Source organism: Cnephaeus nilssonii (genome assembly GCF_951640355.1).
Source record: "Cnephaeus nilssonii genome assembly, chromosome: X".
NCBI lineage: Eukaryota > Metazoa > Chordata > Mammalia > Chiroptera > Vespertilionidae > Cnephaeus > Cnephaeus nilssonii.
Window position 1 is genome coordinate 8,116,038 of NC_137071.1, and position 19,022 is coordinate 8,135,059.

The following is a 19,022-nucleotide window of genomic DNA, read 5'->3' on the forward strand; positions in this document are numbered from 1 at the left end:
CAAAGAAAACAAAGGTCTAAGACCGATATTCTTCACAAGCAAGGCACAGCCCTGTATATCCTGGAGGTGGGAGAACACCTTCCTTCTTGTGGGAGGCCCCTACACACAACAGTACCTTCGCTGACACTGTGTCCACCCTGCACTGAAATGGGGCCTGAATGCTAAACTACAGCCATAAAACCAAAACTTAATCAGGCTCATTCCAACAATTCCTTTTCATTCACAGCCAATAACTGCTCTGTTCTTCCCTGCCCTTTAACCAGGTCAAATGCTACAGCAGGCCAGTTTCTTTTATTATTGTGTCAGCCCAAACTGTCAGAAGCTCTTGGTCTTGCTTCCTGACTGAGCTTCTCAAAAGCTGACTGAGGATATAGAACAGTTTCTGGAAACAAGACAGTACTTTTGGTGTTTACAGTGACAATGACACATCCTACCCCCAAGTCCTCACAGATCAGATCAGAGACTGTAGGTCAGCAGTTTGGAAGATGCAACTCTTTTTGCAGGTTCAGAAGAAAATGGCACCCCAGCAGAGGAGTAACCTCAGGTGATGAGAATGTGTGTGTTAGGTGCTCTGGTGCCTCTTACAGGGCTTGCCAACTATCAGACATTTGTTTCTAAATTGAGCAGCCAAAGCAAATGATGCTAGAAGTCTTCCAGGTCCAATCAATCCCTGATAGTGGCTGCCAGAGGTTAGGGAAGAGGAGGGGTAAAGAGGAGGTGGGTGTGGTTAAAAAAAGGAACAGAGGGATCCTACTGGCAATTGAATGTTCTGTATCTTGACTGTAGTGGCAGATACACAAATCTACATGTGACAAAGCTACATAGACCTAAATACACACAAGTACTAGTAAAACTGGGGAACCTGGTGGACTATATTAACGTCAATATCTGGGTTGTGATCATGCACTACAATTTCATAAGATGTTACCATGGGGGGGGGGCGAACCTGGGTAAAGGGTATGTGGATCTCTGCATTATTTCTTATAACTGCATGCAAAATCTATACTTATTTTGAAATAAAATTTTTAATTTAAAAAAGGCAAATTCCAAAATGCAACCCCCTCTCTTCTGTAGAATATGAGAGAGTGCTAACTTATGACCATGATAGGTACAAATAAAAGGTGTAAAGCTAAAACAAATTAGTCTTTGAATTTGAACTTCTTAAAAAGGCTGTCACCCAAGTGAGACCAACAGTGGCCTCAACCAGCACATATGTGACCTCAAACCCACCCATGCATATCCCCAAAAGACCCTCCAACTCTTTTACCCACAGAGACTCTAGCTACCTTCCCATTTATCACATGGTGGTATCTTGACCTTGGGAAAATTCACTCATGTTCTGAACTAAGTGGCAATTATTATACCAAAGCTCATTTTAAATTCAAAGTCAAAACACTTAGTACTATGTTCACAATGAACTCTGCCATTCTGCATTTTCACCCACTGACCTCATTATATTAAAAGCATAAATCACTGGAAAATATGAATATAAGTGCTAATGCCCACTTTTACAAAAAGGTTTATTCATCATTTCTTTTCATGGGACCTTGCAAGGAATTTGTAAGGCCAGAGAGAGTAACAATCCCAAGCATTGTGTTTTAATGTGGGAACCACCATCGCTTCCCTTGTTTACAAAACCGCAACACCTAAAACCAACCAGGGCTGTTAGCCTTGCATTTAAATAGCTATGTTAGTTCTCCTCAGATTGCTTGAAGGGGAAAACTGAACTCTGCAGTTCCTTCAAAATTTTGCAAAGAAAAGCAAGAATGTTCTCCTTACTCACCGATGTCATTGCTGCGGTCCGAGAGATCCTTGTCCAGGATGCCGGATAACGAACTGCCAACCAAGTCAATCTTTGCACCGTCACCCCTACATTCAAAACACAAGTCCAGGCATTTAATAATTGGTGTGTGTCCTTGTCATTTTGTCAGCTTTCTTGTTGCACGCAAGTTAAGGAGTGCGCTGTGTGTAGGGCAGGTGGCACTGTCGCCTGTGAGGAACTCAGTAGGAGCCAAAGAGTTCTCCAGCCACACGGGCCTTGGTGCAAAGCGACCGACCGACTGGAGGCCCCCCTCTCCAGCACACATTTTCAAAGATGGCTATTTTAATAATGACTGTTCAGCAATGCACCTTTAGCCACAAACCCTCCTGCTGGTACACAGGGTACAACGCAAGCCCTGCCCCTGTCTCCTGGCCAAATAAGCACCAGCAAACAGTAACTGGGAACTTCCCTTTTAAGGACTAAGGAATGTAGCCAATGCTGCTTGTCAAAGGTCAACTACTTTTAACCTTGAGGAAAAGGTTTGCTGGCCTGGGGCTGAGGCATCAGCCAGGCTGTTGACAGGCGCAAGGTGTCAAGTTGAGATCTGGCAGCCTGAAAGCTGGCACTTGGGACAGGCTGTAAAATTAGACAGCTCTTGGGTGGGTGCCCCCATGCCCATCAGGACACGGGCGACTTCCCTCTGTATTTGGGCAAGGAGCAGCCCTTGGGGATAGGAAGGGGCCTCCAAGATGATGAGAGAAGCAGCTCATTCAGGCACAAGCAGAAGGTTCCTCCAAATTCCTCCAAAAGGGCAGCTCCCAAATGAGATTATCAAAGGTCTGTGATGGCAGTGAAATCAGAAAGAAATGTTGCCTATAAAATGAGAGGGAGAAGCCAAGCAGTTGTTCCCCGGAAAGCAACAGAAAATAGTCCATCTTATGGCTTCCGGCAGTCACCCTGGCCTGAGGCCAAACCACACAATGAGGAACAGATGGGGGTATTGAGAGAGCCAAACCAGGTGGTACCTACTCTGGAGGGGCTTATGGTCTCAATGGTAGAAAGAGACAGACAGACAATCACAAGCCTACATGTTATAGGCTGGCTGTGTAAGATACAGGCACATCAAAGCCCTTTGGGGAGGATGGGTTCAGTGCAGGGGATATGCATGGCAATCCCGGGGCACATGGAGGAGGTGGCATTACAGTTGGGCCTTGGAGGATATCAAATAAGACACATGATTGAGCAAGGACCCAGAGTGGTCAGAGGTCCCAAGGCTAAAGCCTAAGGTCTCCAGAGAGTAGGGAGAGGAGAAAGGTTGGCAAAGGTCAGAATGCTGAGGTGAGTACCACAGGGTTCAGTTTGTCCTGGAGGTAATGGGAGGCAGAGGGAAACTGAAGTAGATGTATAAACCTGGAGGTAAGGGAGGGAGTTGACAGGGACGACTCCTGGGTTTCTCACTCAAGAGGAGTGGTGGTGGTCGCACTCAGTGTGACATGCATATCCTGTGATGGTAGAGAATACCCGGTGGAAGGAAGTAAGCCCCCATCAGTTCCCAAACGAACAAGACTGACTCAACCTCAAGCATAACCTCAAGCACCCTCAACCGAAGACAAGCGGAGGTGAGAACTCTGGGGAACTAGGGCTGAGCCAAACGGCTTGGTCTTCACCAAGAGAAAATTGCAGCTCTTAGACTGACTGTGTGTGTGCATTATGAGACTTGCTGGGCTTTTCTGAGTGTGGTTGAAAATTCTGAGCTTGGCTGAACCAGAGTTCAAGGAGAATGTGGACTACTGTACTTGGAAAAGGGAAGCAGCTTGAACTTCACAGCAGAGCCTTTATTTCCCACCTCATCCCAATACCTAAGGTGGTGGGGGACCTCGTAGGCCAGGTTACTGTAGCAGATTGCCCCTCCATCCTTTGGTTACCAAAGCTCAGGCCCCACAGGGCACAATCCCTTGGACAGATCCCAAGCCAACAGGAACGATGTGATTGAGGACCTTTGTTTCAAAACATTTAATTGGGAGGGTCCACTAATTTGAATGTAACTTTCTGAATGAAATGCTTTAGAAATGAAGTATAAGTAGGAAAGCATTTTAAATTATTTTATTTTTTTGTTTTGTTAATCCTCACCCGAGGATATTTTCCCATCGATTTTTAGAGAGAGTGGAAGGGAGGGGGAGAGACAGAGAGAAACATCGATGTGTGAGAGAGAGACATCAATTGATTGCCTCCTGCATGTACCCTGACCAGAGTCAGGGATCAAGCCTGCAAGGCAGGTACATGCCCTGGAATGGAACCTGGTCCCCTTCAGTCCGTGGGCTGCCACTCTATCTATTGAGCCCAAACTCTTGGGTAAGCATTTTTATTTTTAAAAGTCTTTAAGGCGCTTAATATTATTTTGTATTTATGGAGCCTGAATGATTTGGTGCTGTCTTCCTCCCGACTAACAGACTGAACTCAAGTTACACTCACAGCCAGACAGTTCTGTCCTTTTGGGAACACACCAAGGACCTAAAACATAAAGAACATGTGTTCTGTCCACAGAAACAGGTTATTCAGGCAACAAAAGTCCAGTTAATTCCACTGGGCTGCTTTTTTTGCCAAAGGGGAGGATGGTCTAAGGAGATACCCTGGTGGGCAGCTGGGGGAAACATCAGAGGGGGTGTTGGTGGAGAGAAGGAGCTTTGCACAGCAGTTAAGCTGCTGTATTGCAGAACAAGTTGGTTGCTTTGGAACATGTGGTTTATTTGTGCATTTTGGTAACTGTGACTCTTAGAGTGGCAATTTCCCTCTTTGATTTGACAGCTGGAAGCTTCCAGTCAAATGAGAGCCTAGCTTGAGGGACTGTGGAGAACCCTATTGCACATTACAGGCATACCTCGTTTTATGCTGCTTTGCTTTATTGTGCTTCAGAGATATTTGTGTTTTTGTTTTGTTTTTTACACATCAAAGGTTTGCGGCAGCCCTGCAACAGGCCATTTAGTGCCATTTTCCCAACAGGCTTAGCTTTTAAAAAAATAAAAAATAAAGTATTTTAAAATTAAGTCATGTGCACTTTTTTTTCAGTCACAATGCTATTATTGTACATTTAATAGACTACAGTATAGTGTAAACATCACTCTTATACACACTGGGAAACCAAAAAGTTTGTGTGACTTGCTTTATTGCAACATTTGCTTTATTGTGGTGGTCTGGAATCAAACCTACAATACCTCTGAGGTCTGCCTGCCTATCTGCACTGTGCTCATCTTATCTTGGGCTGTATTACTTTTCTACCCTTACTTCCCCTTTACTGTCGCTCTCAACTAATTTTTTAAAGTTATCTCAAAGCCTTTGGGGAATAGTGCAGGGTAAAAAGAAGTAATTTTAAAGAAGAGGATGTATATCCTCTTGATGTTCATCTGTTTTCATCTGGGAGTAAATGCTAAAGAAATAGTCCAAAACACCCAAATGGGTTTTGCAGGTTAATATGTATATCACAGTGTTATTCATAATAATGAAAAACTGAAAAAAAAACACACCTGAAAACTTTCATAAATAGGAGAACAGCAGAATAACTTATGATATTTGGCAGACTTTTATATAGCCATTGAAATAATGTTTATAAACAGTTAGTGACAACAGGATATTATGATGTTACAATGTCAAGGAACAAAGGCAAGTTTAAAACATCTCAATGCATATACACCCATATGCACTTCTGATATATTAGGAAGAGGGATTTTTTTTAAGAGACTGGAAGAATATTTAGTGGTTATTCCAGGGTAGTCTGATGGGTGATTTCTAACATCCAGTTCAGCACTTGCTACATGGAAGGCTCAAAAAACACTTTGGATTTAATGAACATTTGCCTTTTTTCTAAAATGGGAATGCAATATGTATTTGTACAATAAATGCATTTTTCCCCCAAATTATATGACATTTACTATGATCATACCTATGTAAAACCAATGAAACAAACCAAATCATACACAGGAAAAAAGATGGGAAAGAAAAAGTCCAAAATGTTAATAGTGGTTGTCTCTGGGATAAGACTATAGGAGAATTTTTCCTTCCTTTTAAAGTTCACTTTTAATACTAGAGACTGTACAATTCTTGCAGCTTCTGCTCTTTCTCCTTTCTCCCTAACTGTATCATCAAGGTAAAAGTTGAGATTGCCCACCCTTGCTATAAGCTCTCCTTTAAGAGTCTCCCCCACCACAGATGCCCATGTGGTCACCTGGGACCACACCTGGAACTCAACTGGGATGAGTTAAAAATCCTAGACTGAGAGGCCAAGGTCATGAGGGCCCACCCTGAAGAAATAGGCAGTGCCATCTCTGAGTGACCCCTCCCCAGATTCTAAAGTACCAGCCACATTCTGATAGGAAGGAGATTGGGATCCCCTATCTCTCTACTGAGCCCTGATCCTTCATACCAAGAGCCAGACCCAGGCTTTCAGCTAAAATTATCTTCTATACAGGGCCAGAAGCAAGCCTATTTTGAAAACACAGTAGGTGTAGTTTTAAAAAAGGTCTGATCCTTCCAAGTAGGGAAGCTGCAGCTGGTGTTTTGACAGTGTTCAGACTGTGGGTGTGGAAGCGTTTTACAAAGTCTATTTGTAAATGCCTCCACTGTATTTATAGACTCTTACAACAATGCTAATGAGTTTTAGTTCTGAAAAATACCAGAATTTCTGAAATTCTCCAAAGCATGTGTTTGGAGCGGCTGATGCCCAATGAGGTTTCAGTCCTCAATGGTCCTTGCTCTCCTCCAGTCTGCCTAACACACAGATACCATTTTTGCCAAGAAGGATGTTACTAAATTGAACAAAAGAAAAAAAAAAAGCCCATCCTTTTGTAAGTTACTAGCTCTTATGAGGGTTTTTGGGTGGTGAGTTTCTCTATCCACTCCTGTTAAATAAAAGGAGAAAATATAAGAAAGCAGGCATATCACCATATACCCAAAGAAAACAATGTTATTTTCTTGTATTTTTCTCAGCAGTTTTGGTTATGGACACTTAAAACACATGAGTTAGATAGGCAACTAGCAGGTAAGAGTCTCCTTGCTTTACTGGACAGGAACCTAAATCACAGAGAACGAGTTGACTAGCCCAAGGACACCCAGCAGGATGGAGTGGAACCTACAATCCCATAGAAATGACAGCAACAACTGATAACTGATGGCCTACCATGAGCCAGGCACGAGGATTGCCCCTTTTATACGTTCTTCAATCATCAGAACCACCCCTTGAAATATCTACTCTGCCTCAAGGACATGGAGCTGCACTGCCCAGAGCCTCCTTCAGTGAAGGGTTGGATGTTCCTGCTCGTAGGAATGCTGTTGGTTCCTCCAGGGACCACCCCAGCTGCAAAGAGCCTCCTTGACTGAGGTAAACCTTTTCCAGGGTAGACTATAACACACACAATAAAGTCTTGCCCATTTCAGTCCAATACATAATAACTTGGAGGAACCATTTTAGCTCCAAAGCTCCCTGTGGAGTTGGTTGAGGCTTTGGTGAGCCAGTATTACAACCTGACATCTCCCTTTGCCCAACACCGTTTCCTTCTTCCTTCAGTGAGCCCAGAGCCCTAAAACAGATCCTGCATACTAAATGCTGCCTCAGAGTCTTTTTCCTGGAGAACCTTAGCTGTGATCCCCTTATTTTTCATTATATAGATCAGGAAACTGAGGCTCAGTAAGATTAAGTCACTTGCTGACAAAAGGTTATAAAAGTAGTAGAGTAGTGAGGTCTGGGTTTGAACCTACTAACTTTAACTCCAGGGCCAAGCTCTTGACCACTTCTCAAAGCTGCTTCAATTGGCCTCCTGGTCACAGGGCTGGTGAATCGTCAAGGATGCCAGGTAGCCTGTCACCACTTCTCACGACCAGCTGTGTGAATTGCCTTTGCTCCCCAAGTTAAAAAGTACCAGTGATAAACAAAAATCACACACCTAAAAAAAAAAATCACACACCTAACCCACCCTGAAGGCCTGCTCTTCCCACTTAGACTTGAGACATGAGATCGGGTATGTGCACAGTCAGAAACGTGGAAGGTGCGCCATGTGCATCCCTTGAGAACATGAGCTCAGCCAGTGGCATGGCCCAATTTAGCCCAAGTTGGGACAGTTAAGCCAAGACATGTGGCCTGGAAAAGGTGTTGGAGTGCACAGGAAGCCAAGACAAGGAAACAAGTAAGTAAATAAATTAGCAGCATTAACAGCAGCAACAAAAAACTACCAAGACGACCCTATAGCCCTTCTAGAGGTGAGTGGTGATGAAGGGAAAAAGAGTGAACACACTGACTCCCATTGAAAAAAAAAAGATCCCAAGTCCCAATGATGACTCTTTTTGGAAGTGCTCTCTCCCTGTCATCAGAAGGATCTATTACTATAATGTAAACGTTTGGGCTTTAACTGTCTAAAAATTATTATAGGGGGGAAAGAGCTGGGAAGAGAAGGAAAAGAGATAGAAAAGCCCCATCCCCTGCGCTCAGGAAACCACTGAAGTGCACACCGAGAATCCTTTTTCTCCAGCTTTCACCCCCACCCCGGGGGTTATCAACTCAGGTGGACAATGGCAGATGTCAAATATGAAAATCCCAGAGAAATGACTTGGGTTGCCCTGTCTCTTTCTTGCTCCAACTCCACAACCTTGTTTTATCACCCTCATCTAATGCAAAACTACCAGGTCCTATAAAATTCACTTCCCTCGTCCACTGAGGATGAGAGGCCAACAGCTTTCCTGGCTGCCCACTCATCACATCTCACACTTGGGCTCTGACTACTAAAACTGAATACAGATTACTCAGCTCAAGCCCTCATTTTATTACAGACAAGGGTCCTATGTTCCAAGGGTGGGTGTTATGTGCCCAAGGCCACGCAGTTAATTGGTGGCAGAGCTGAAACCAGATAGGAGGTTTCTGATGCCCAGTCGTATCTTTGCCCACCACACTTCTGATGGCAATAATCAAAATGAGCATCCACATGCATATGTTTTATGATTCTAGAGATTTTTTTTCCTCTTAAATAAACAACTACAAGAGGGCTCTGTCTGTGCAAGAAGCAGATGTGAAGCCAGTCCTTTGGAAATATTCTGCACAGGGAAGTTACCACCCGGGGAGGTTGAATCCTTCCATCAGGAAAGGACAAAATTGTAGCAGCAGTAAGCCAGTTTCCTTCACTCATCAGCCTCCTTCCCCTTTCCCAGAAATCCGGTTCCAAAGGCCCTGCTGATATCTGTGGAGTCCCTGTATACCTATTTGATGGCCAAGAACGTCCCAGGAATCACAGACATTTTTTTTTACTACAAACTTTCCATTTAAATGTGGGACAACTTGAGCCAGGCCAGGGGTGCAAGGAGCGGGAAACAGAGTGGTTTTCCTGGCAGCTCTCCCCTTGCACTGCGTCCTTGTTTGGATGAGCACAAACAAGCGTGGCTATTTATAGTTGGTGAAGACACGTTGGAAGGTGATGGGACACTGCCCACTCAATTCTCCTCCAAATTTCTGTTCTTTGTGCAGACTCTGCAGGCGTGTGTGGAAACAGGCCTTGCTTCAGAGCTCATCCAGAGCACGACAAGCCCACACCCCCCTAAGGCAAAAGGATGATGACATCCGCAGCTCTCATCTGCAAACCCACAGCTGGGCATCTCAGAGGGGCAAGGGGTTTTAAAGATGCCTGGAGGAGGGGAACCCTGAGAAAAGTTTGTGGGGGTGCCATGGAAAAAGTATTATATGAACCAATTAGCACTGTGTCTATGTGAGGTGTCACTACATCCTACTGTTTCCTTGCCTAGTTCTGGCCATTGCTGGCAGGAAAATCAATGTGCCTCTGTCTGGACTGGGACTAAACCCTGTCACTACTGTTGGTTCTTGCTGCAGGAAATAAAATTCATTCTAAGTGTGAGTGGAAAGAAGGAAAGAGAGAAGGTTAGACACACTAATGAAATGAGGTCAGCAAATAATGCAGACAAGGTAATGGCCCAATGGGATTTCTATGCTCTAGAAATTGACTATCCTCTCTCAGTCCCCAGCCTTCCCTGAGTTCTGACTCCCCTGACTCTCTTGCTGCCTCTGGGGGAGGCTGCTCAGGCTTCCACCCCCGAGAGGCCTCCTGAAGTGCTTTTTGAGGGGGTCCATATTTCCTTACTCCCGCAGAGCTACCGAGCATGACCTGCTTGCCACCATGTAGGTACCCCTCTCCCACCAAAGCTACCCACTAAGTTGTCTCAGGGGAGGGAAAGAAGCTTGTGTGTATTTGCTGAGTGTCTCTCAAATGCAGGCAAGAACCAGGGGCCTCAGGTATGGTGGCTTGTTTAAATCTGCATACCTGGGCAAGGTAGGCCTCATTCTGCCATTTTGCAGAGGCAGAAACTGAGACCCAGGGAAGTGTGCACCTTGCTCAAAGTCACAGGGTAAGTAAGTAGAGGGGTGGGTTTTTTATCCTAGTGTGCCTGGCTCCAAAGCAATGCGTGGGCAGGAACCATGTCTGGCCTAGTTACCATAGTTAACTGTTACCTAGAAAAGGGCCTGGCCAAATGTAGGCACCTGATAACTATGCATATAGGTGCTCATGCACACATACCATCCTCTCTCATCAGTGAATCCATACGTAAGCACCCATTTTCCATAACCAAGTTTCTCACAAGATCAGTTTATATATGCTTGATGGCCTATGCATTCTCTCTTCAACTGCCCCAAATGATTGTACAGAAATGCCTCAACTGGGATCACCAAGAGCCAACTAGTGACCAAAGCACATGGGTGTGTTTCAGTCTTTCCTGGCGCTCACAATAGTTGGTGGTTCTCACAGCTTGCTCAGCCAACCAGTAGCATTAGCAACAATGGGAACTCCCTAGAAATACCTACTCTCTGTCCTTAAACCAGCCCTACTGAATTACAAACTTGGGGGAGCTGTGATCTCTGTTTTAACAAGCCCGCAGGTGATTACAGTGCACACTCAACTGTGAGACCCACGGATCAGTAGTTGCTCCACCTTCTCGTCTTCCAGCTTCCATGACATCACACTGCACCTACCCTTTTCAAGGGCTCCTAGTTCTTCCTCCACCCAATAAACAATTTTCCCCACTGTTGTCTTTACTTTCTTCTTTTCTCCATAATCCACTGAAGTGATTATAGCCATTCCATGCTTATAACTGCCATTTATGAGCCAACAACACCCACCTCTATAAGTTCTAGCCAAGATCTCTCTCCTGAATTCTTCAAAGGCATATCTTGGTCCTGAATTATAGAAAAGCGAAGGGAAACAAACACCTCACAATTCATCACTAGGGCTCTTTGGAAAGACATTTGGAATACTTGAGTAATCTAAACTCAAAATGATGGCCTGAGCACCCACATGCACATTTTACCCGCCTTCTTAGGAAACAAGTGTATGTACTCTAGATATATTTCTCTTCCTCTTTTGATTATTAATTGATTGATTAGTTTATACCTAGTAAGAATAAAGAAATCTTTTTTAAATGCTTTATTTTGGTGGGCATGGGGGCCAGATACCTCACAAAGCAATCAGGGCTTGGAAGCTTATTTTCTGCTAAATTGTAACCCCAGGGCTTTAGCAGTTCTGATGCCTGTGCAAATCTAAAGAAAAATTAATTTCCATGTGGGTAAGTTGGTCTCAAGAGAGATATCCACCCTTCCCTAAGCACTTAGTTGATGTTTGGCATATAAATGTTTACTTAATCTTTGCCTCCAGCTGCTCAACAGTCATTTATCTCCTAGTGTCTCTCTGAAATCCAGGGCTGTATCTTCGTTACAAGTATAAATTTTGCGACTGGCCCTCCCCACTGTGCTCCAGTTCTCCCAATGTAGCCCCCAGCCCTTCACAGGAAAGGTACCGTATTTTCTGGCGTATAAGACGACTGGGCGTATAGAAGATTTTCCTGGGTTAAAAAGTTGTCTTATACGCCGGAAAATACGGTACCTGGTGTGTGAAAAACTTAAAGCAATAGGCCATGTCCAGGCAGTACAGGTCTGGGAAGTCACTAGGCCTCCTGATCACGGCTTGGTGTTCAAGACCCAACTGAGATTTCTCCTCCAACAGATGCTTCCACATCTACAGTCAGTGGACAGTGCCCTCTGGGATTCTTGAGCCATGGTAATCAATTCCCCGTATCCAGAATGTCCTCACCGAATGACCTGCTACCACCCTGATTACTGAACCTTTCTTATCACTGAATGTAATCAACTCCCAGAACACTGACATCTATCTGAGAGGACACTGGCTTCCAGAATATCAACCTGACCCTACTTCAGATCTTGCATCTTCCTGAGCCTATGAAAGCCATGTAGGTAATTCATTTCCAATGGCAAGTCCCTCTTTCAGACCTACTTCACCTATGAACTTGTGAGCACTAACTTCATCTTTCTGACCAGCATATCTTGTACTTCTGACAACTGACTTCTCCCACTACATCCTTGCTTACTTCACTTCCTCCTTATGTTTTTTTTAGCTTCCCCTCCATTCCAGACCCCTGTCTGTCACTCAAGGCCCCCAGACACCACCCGTCCCCATCCCCTGCCCTGCCAGTCACTTGCCCCCACTTGGAGAGCAAGGGCTAATCCCTGCTGTACCAACAATGGGTAAAGCTCATCATCTCCTGCTCCAGCTTCCCCGCTCTTTGGGAAGAAAAAGAAATATATTACAACGTGGGGTGTCTGTGTTTGTGAGATTAACAAACCTGTTCTGGTCTAGCCAGCCTGCTTCTACCTCTTTCCCTATCAGGCTTATTTTCTTTTGAAGGCACACACCTGCTCTGCCCCTCAGGTTTCTGGCTTGCTGCCTTCCACTGCATGCAATTACTAGAGCTCAGAGCAGCCTGCTTCCTTAGATTTTTCCTTCAGAGTTTCCTTAGATTTTTCTTTTTTAAATTTTGGACCCTTCTTCCAGGTTTCAGAACCTCTTTTCATAGAGGTTTCTGAACATATCCTCTCTAATAAAATGGTAATATGCAAATTAACCATCACTCCGCTACAAAAGCCACGCCCACCAGCCAAGCCACACCCACCAGCCAATCAGGGCGAGTATGCAAATTAACCCCAATCCAAGATGGCTACAGCCACAGAGAGCAAGGTTTCCCAGGTAACAGAGCAAGCCAAGCTTTCTGCCAGCCATTGCAGGCCTAAGCCTCCACTCAAGCTACAAAGTTTCAATTATAGAAGGTAAACAAATTCAAACAAATGGCGGCAGAATGGAGTTTGAGAGAGCAGGCCAGGGTTGCCAGCGGCAACAGGGGAAGCAAAGCTTTCTGCACACCCTGGCCGGGCTCACCTGCTTAAGGCAACAAAGTTTCAATTGTAGAAGGTGAATTAACTGCCACAGAAATGGCTGCCGCCCTGAGGGAGCAGCAGGCTTGGCTCTGCTCCAGGCTACAAAGTTTCAATTGTAGAAGGAAAATAAATTCCAGATACCAGTGCCTCCCCTTGGGTTGCCAGGGGGCGTGGCCGGCCTGCAATCCTCCGCAGGCCCCTCGCTCAGGCCGCCCCACACCCCAAGGGAACCCCCACCTGATCCGGGATGCCCTTCAGGGCAAACCAGCTGGCCCCCACCTGTGCACCAGGCCTCTATCCTATCAAATAAAAGAGTAATATACAGATTGATCATCACTGCAACACACAATATAGCTGCTCCCATGTGGTCAAAGATCCTGCCCCCATGTGGACACAAGATGGCCACCACAGATGGCCAGCAGGAGAGGGCAGTTGGGAGGCACCCGGCCTGCAAGGGAGGGCAGTTGAAAGGGACCAGGCCTCCAAGGGAGGGCAGTTGAGAGGGACCAGGCTTGCAAGGGAGGGCAGTTGGAGGTGATCAACCCTGCAGGAGAGGGCAGTTAGGGGTGACCAGGCTGGCAGAGGAGGGAAGTTGGGGGCAAACAGGCTGGCAGGGGAGCAGTTAAGCATCAACCAGGCTGGCAGCGGAGTGGTTAGGGGGTGATCAGGCTGGCAGTCAGAAGCGGTTAGGGGCAATCAGGAAGGCAGGCAGGCAAGCAGTTGGGAGCCAGCAGTCCTGGATTGTGAGAGGGATGTCCGACTGCCCATTTAGGCCCGATCCCACCAGGATCGGGCCTAAACAGGCAGTCAGACATCCCTCCAGGAGTCCCAGATTGGAGAGGGTACAGGCTGGGCTGAGGGACAACCCCCCACCGTGCACGAATTTCGTGCACCGGGCTTCTAGTATTTAATAAATTGATAATTCACATTATTAGACATAGAACATTACATGTTTGTGTATGTGTATACATACATATACAAAAGGTTTAGGTATAGTGAAATATATTTATGATCAAATATCAAAACAAGTGAGTAGGCGCCATACTTTTGAGCCTGTATTTTCTCAAGTGTGAAAATAGGGTAGACAAAATGCGTTTTCAACCACAACCACCTTAGTTACATGCTGAGCTGGACAAGACAAGCAGACACTTTCTTTGCCTACATGAAATAATAATCAAGGCATCCCCAAGGCATAGATTTTCAAACAAAAGAGGCACTTATGGCCTAGTGGAACCTCCTATTAGCATTCAATTTTTAAATCAACCCTGGTATTAAATATTTTTGAAAAAGTCTTTTTTTCCTGTTAAAATTCCATCTTACCCTGGCAGGCATTTCTCAGTGGTTAGAGCATCAACCCGCACACTGAAAGGTCATGGGTTTGATTCCCGGTTAAGGTCACATACCTGGATTTTAGATTTGATCCCCAGCCCTTGTCAGGGCATGTGCAGGAGGCAACTAATTGATGTGTCTCTCTCATACTGATGTTTTTCTCTCTCTCCCCTTCCCCCCCTCCTTTTCACTCTCTCTAAAAATCAATGGAAAGAAATCCTTGGGTGAGGATTAACAATAGCAAAAAATTCCATCTTCACTTACTTTCTAGAAATTGGAAGAACATGCTTACCAGTGGATATGTTAATGGCATGCTTCCACTTGCTCAGAATGGACATACAAGTGTGCACCAGTGTCCTCTAGCTCCCCTATACATGATTCATGAAAACTGAACTGCAATGCTTGAGCTCCACCATTACTAAGATCCAGAACAGTGCTTTGTACATAGTAATCCCGCAATATAATTGTGTTAAGTGAACACATCTAGAAAAGATTCCACTCTTCCTAAATTTATGTAATTCGTTTTTTCTAAAACATGCCAGTTCCTGTTTAAATAGAAAGAAATCGATTTCTTCTAGAAGCCACATTTGGCAGCGAGCTTTCTGGTTGATGAGAGGAAGCTTCAGCTCAGACACTGCAGCAGGAGTGGTATGCCTGGTTCCCAACAAGAATGGCAAACAATGACGTATATACATGGGTTAAATCACCCATCCAACTAGCCATCCAGTCAGGTATATCCTGGCGAAGACATGGGTTCACACAGCAGACAATATCCTTTCACTGGAGGACCACAGACACAAAACTCTTAGAATGACATTACCATTCCTACCTCAATGAATTTTGCAGAACTAAACATGTTCATAAACCACTATATGGGTTGGTTGTCCAATGTAACTGGCTAGCAAAAGTACTGAGAAACAGAAGCCTTTCTTTGATTTTCTTAATAAAATTATGTTGAAATCCATGGTGCACTAGGTAACTTAGAACATAAAAGACACACATGCTACAGAGCTTTCTCAGAGGCATGGAAGGATGACAGGCAAAGTGAACAAAATGTGAGCACTGGCACCTCCCCCGTTTTAGGAACCATGGCATTCAACAAGTGTGTTAAATAAGCCACTACCATATGCTCAACCCCGTGAAGCATGTGAAAATGACAAAACACACTCTTGATCTGCTTGAAATCTGGTAAAAGAGTCTGGGGGAGGGGGTGAGCATCCCAAGTGGCACAGCATGGGACCCTACCATAGGCTAAACATGGATATTGGTATCCAGCATTTGGGGGAAAGAGTGACCATGAGAGACAATGGAAGACTTCTAGAAGAGGGGCGTACTAACTGGGGAGCATTAACAGATGCATGAGAGGCAGCCAGGGAAGGAGAGTGGCACTGTCAAGAACTTAGGGGGAATCTAGACCAGGGGATCTGGCAGTGTGGACCCAGGCCAACAGCATGGGTATCACCTGGGAGTGTGTTAGAATGTAAATTCCCAGGCCCACCTCAGACCTACCAAGTCAGCAACTGTGGGGGTGTGGCCCAGTGACCTGAACAAGTTCTTTGGGTGATTCTGATGTATGCCAAGTTTGAGAACCACCAAATTAGAGCAGGCACTGACCTCCCTTCAACTGGCTGTGTAAGTGGTTAGAGCAGGTACTGGCTCCCCAGTACTGGCCTGGGCCTGCCACTTCCGAGGATTGTCAGGGAAGAAACCCAGGGCTTTCCTCCCCGTCTCCCCTTTCTGCAAACCAGTGCCCTGGGGACTGGGCAGCCAAGAGGGTGGAGGGGGCGTGGGAGGCCGGGGCTGCTCAGACGCTGCACACATTGTGAAGAATAGTTACATTTCCCACTGGCATCTAGACAAACCCCTCTCATGCATCCTCCTTGGTGACTTGTACTTCTAATGGACAACTGGATATTGGGAGGGCTGGAAGCAGAGAAGAGCTAAGCAGAGGCGGGGGTGGGGGGAGAGGGAGGAGGAATGAGGCCTTTGTGAGCCCAGAAAGTTGGCAGTTATTACTCACTCCCTTCCCCCTTGTGTGCAGGTTTAATTGTTGGCTCAAAAAGCCTGAACCTATCCCTTAATGAGACAGCTGAGAGCAACCTTCGAAGACAAAGAAGCCATCAGAATTGCACTTCCTTTCGGATCAGATCTTTAGAAAGCACAGCAGGGATATTTTGGAAATTGTTACTGACTTAATCAAAATGTCTGCAGTCCCTGGATGACTAACAGAACAAAAGCAGAGTGTGTTCTTCTTTCACCCACCACAAAATGATGTGCCTCTTTGCTGCTCCATTCTCCCTGTTTGTGTAGTTCTTATTCTTTTCAGAAGTTCATAGGTTACATGACCTTTTTCATCTGAAGTGCTAGCTTCTGGGCTGACCATGCTACTGAAGTGGCCTTTGCTAAGATCATGGCAGCACTCAAGTGTTCCTGTTGTGGGCATGTTCAAATGGCCTTCTGCTGTCAGTCAGCCAAAGAGGGTGTAACACATCCAAATCTGACCAACTCAATAGCAGTCCTGGTCCCATTAGTTTCCCCAGGAATCATACCAGGAATCATACAAATGCTGTATGATTCCACTTACATGAGGCATCTAGAGTAGTCATAGTCATAGAGACAGAAATAATGGCTATTGCCAGGGGGTATAAGGAGGGGGGAGGGGACTTATTGTTTAAGGGATACAGAGCGTAAGTTTTGCGAGATGAGAAGAGTTCTATGGATGGATGGTGGTGATGGTTGCACAATGTGAATTACTTAATGCCACTGACCCATACATTTAAAAATGCTTATGATGGCAAATTTGTTACGTATATTTTACCACAATTTAAAAATCTTTTTTTAGAAAGTAAATGAGCTGCTTTGTCTTACTGCAATACATCCAGTTTGACACACAGTAATAAAAATGACAATGAAAGTAATGATTTACAAGCATGGGGTTACATACTTGGGAATTACCCGTTCCATCCTTTTAGGTGCATTCCATTATCATCTTCAATGCACAGATAAAGAAAGTGAGGGCTCATGTCTCACCCTATGAGGTAGGGTGAGACATGAGCCCTGAAGCCTGCCTGACTCTAACACCAGGGCACTGAAGCCCCGTGAGACTTTCATCATGCAAACTTAGCTCAAAAAAATCTGGTGAGTGACTGTGTGTTTACAGTTACGTGAAAAGCCCTCCATGCCACCAACTTATTCTGGTATATTACACCAACATGTATATTATACATGTATTGGTAGAAAGTTCTGGCAATGAACCTGTGGAGAGAACACAACACTTCCTTGTGGAGTGATCGGTGTCTCAGGTCTGGAAGGCACAATGCCCAACTCTGATTCCACATTACTAACACATGAGTCCAGCCAGCCAGTGAACAAATTGGTGTTTTACCAGACATATCTGGAAGGTGTGCCTGAACCAAATATGTCCCTTAACTTCAAAGGTCTCATAGTTCAGAGACATGTACACTAATATAATCTTTGCCATGCTGGGGTCCTGGGTTCCACAATAGGGCTGTGCAGTCAAGGTGTGGAACAAGGCACCACAGAGCAGGGAAGGCATTAGGGGATGGACCTGCTAGTGAGGCGTGTGCACCTCAGGCCAGCAGGACTGCCAGGGGAGAGGTGGGCCTGGCACCTGCATTTCTAGTCTGAAGGGCCATTGGTCTTACTCTAATAAAGCACAGGGCAAATTCCTGCCTGTGAGCAGGACCTAGATGCTCTGCTGCTGCTCCCAGCCTCACACCCACTTCTGCTCAAACACCAGAGTAAGGACAGAAGTGGCAGAGTCCTCGACAGCTTTGCTAATAGGGTGGAAGGGCAGCTTTACCTGCCCCCCATCCCTCAGCCAGACACATTCAAGGCTCTTCTCCTGTAACCCTAGGCCACCCCTCACATACCCCTGTGCCCCTCCCAGGGGTGAGAGCAGAACAGTACCTGGTGTGGGTCAGGGGACCCACTGGTCGTTCGGGTCTCCTCGGAGGCAGTGCGCCTGGTCTGCTGAGAGAATTGGTCTTGGGTGGCCTTGGCTTTTTTGGTGGTATGGCAGGAACAGAAGGCTTCTGTAAATCCAGTTTTGGCTCTCTCTCTGGTCTTTCTTTAAGTCATTGTTTAAAAAAAAAAACACATAAAGAAGACAGATCTAGTGTAAGTGCCAGTACTTAAGTGCAGATTGCTTATTTCATACTTAAAAAAAAATCACCAATGCCATTTGTTCCATTTGCAAAAGTGAAGTTGGACATTGAAGAACATCTTTTTTTTTCTTTTAAAATATTTTATTTTATTTTATTTAAGAGAGGTAGGGAGAGGGAGAGAGAGATAGAAACATCAATGATGAGAGAGAATCATTGATCGGCTGCTTCCTGCACAGCCCACATTGGGGATAGAGCCCACAACCTAGGCATGTGCCCTCACTGGGAATCAAACCGTGACCTCCTGGTTCATAGGTTGATGCCCAACCACTGAGCCACATCGGCCAGGCTAAAGAACATCTTTTATTCTTTGTCAATTTAGGAGAAGCCCTATAGAGCAAAACTTAATGTTTGCCTTTGCTCATGATGGTCCCTCTGCCTACAGGGCCCTTCTAGCCACAGACCACCCTTAGCAAACTTCTACTCAGCATTAGGCCTACTTATAAGGCCTGGCTGAAGCTTGAAACCACTATGTTCC

At 45.3% G+C, this 19,022-nt stretch overlaps 1 protein-coding gene across 5 annotated transcripts in view; it reads right to left on the bottom strand.

Moving 5' to 3' along the window:
• SH3KBP1 (SH3 domain containing kinase binding protein 1) overlaps positions 1-19,022 on the bottom strand; it is a 355,548-nt gene that overhangs the window by 34,836 nt on the left and 301,690 nt on the right. For all 5 annotated transcript variants that reach the window (XM_079765733.1, XM_079765735.1, XM_079765736.1 and 2 more), the window contains 2 exons: positions 18,291-18,450; positions 1,784-1,869 (listed from right to left, as the gene is read on the bottom strand). In XM_079765733.1, coding sequence (XP_079621859.1) covers positions 1,784-1,869; positions 18,291-18,450 — 246 coding nt within the window. The remainder of the gene's footprint in view (positions 1-1,783; positions 1,870-18,290; positions 18,451-19,022) is intronic.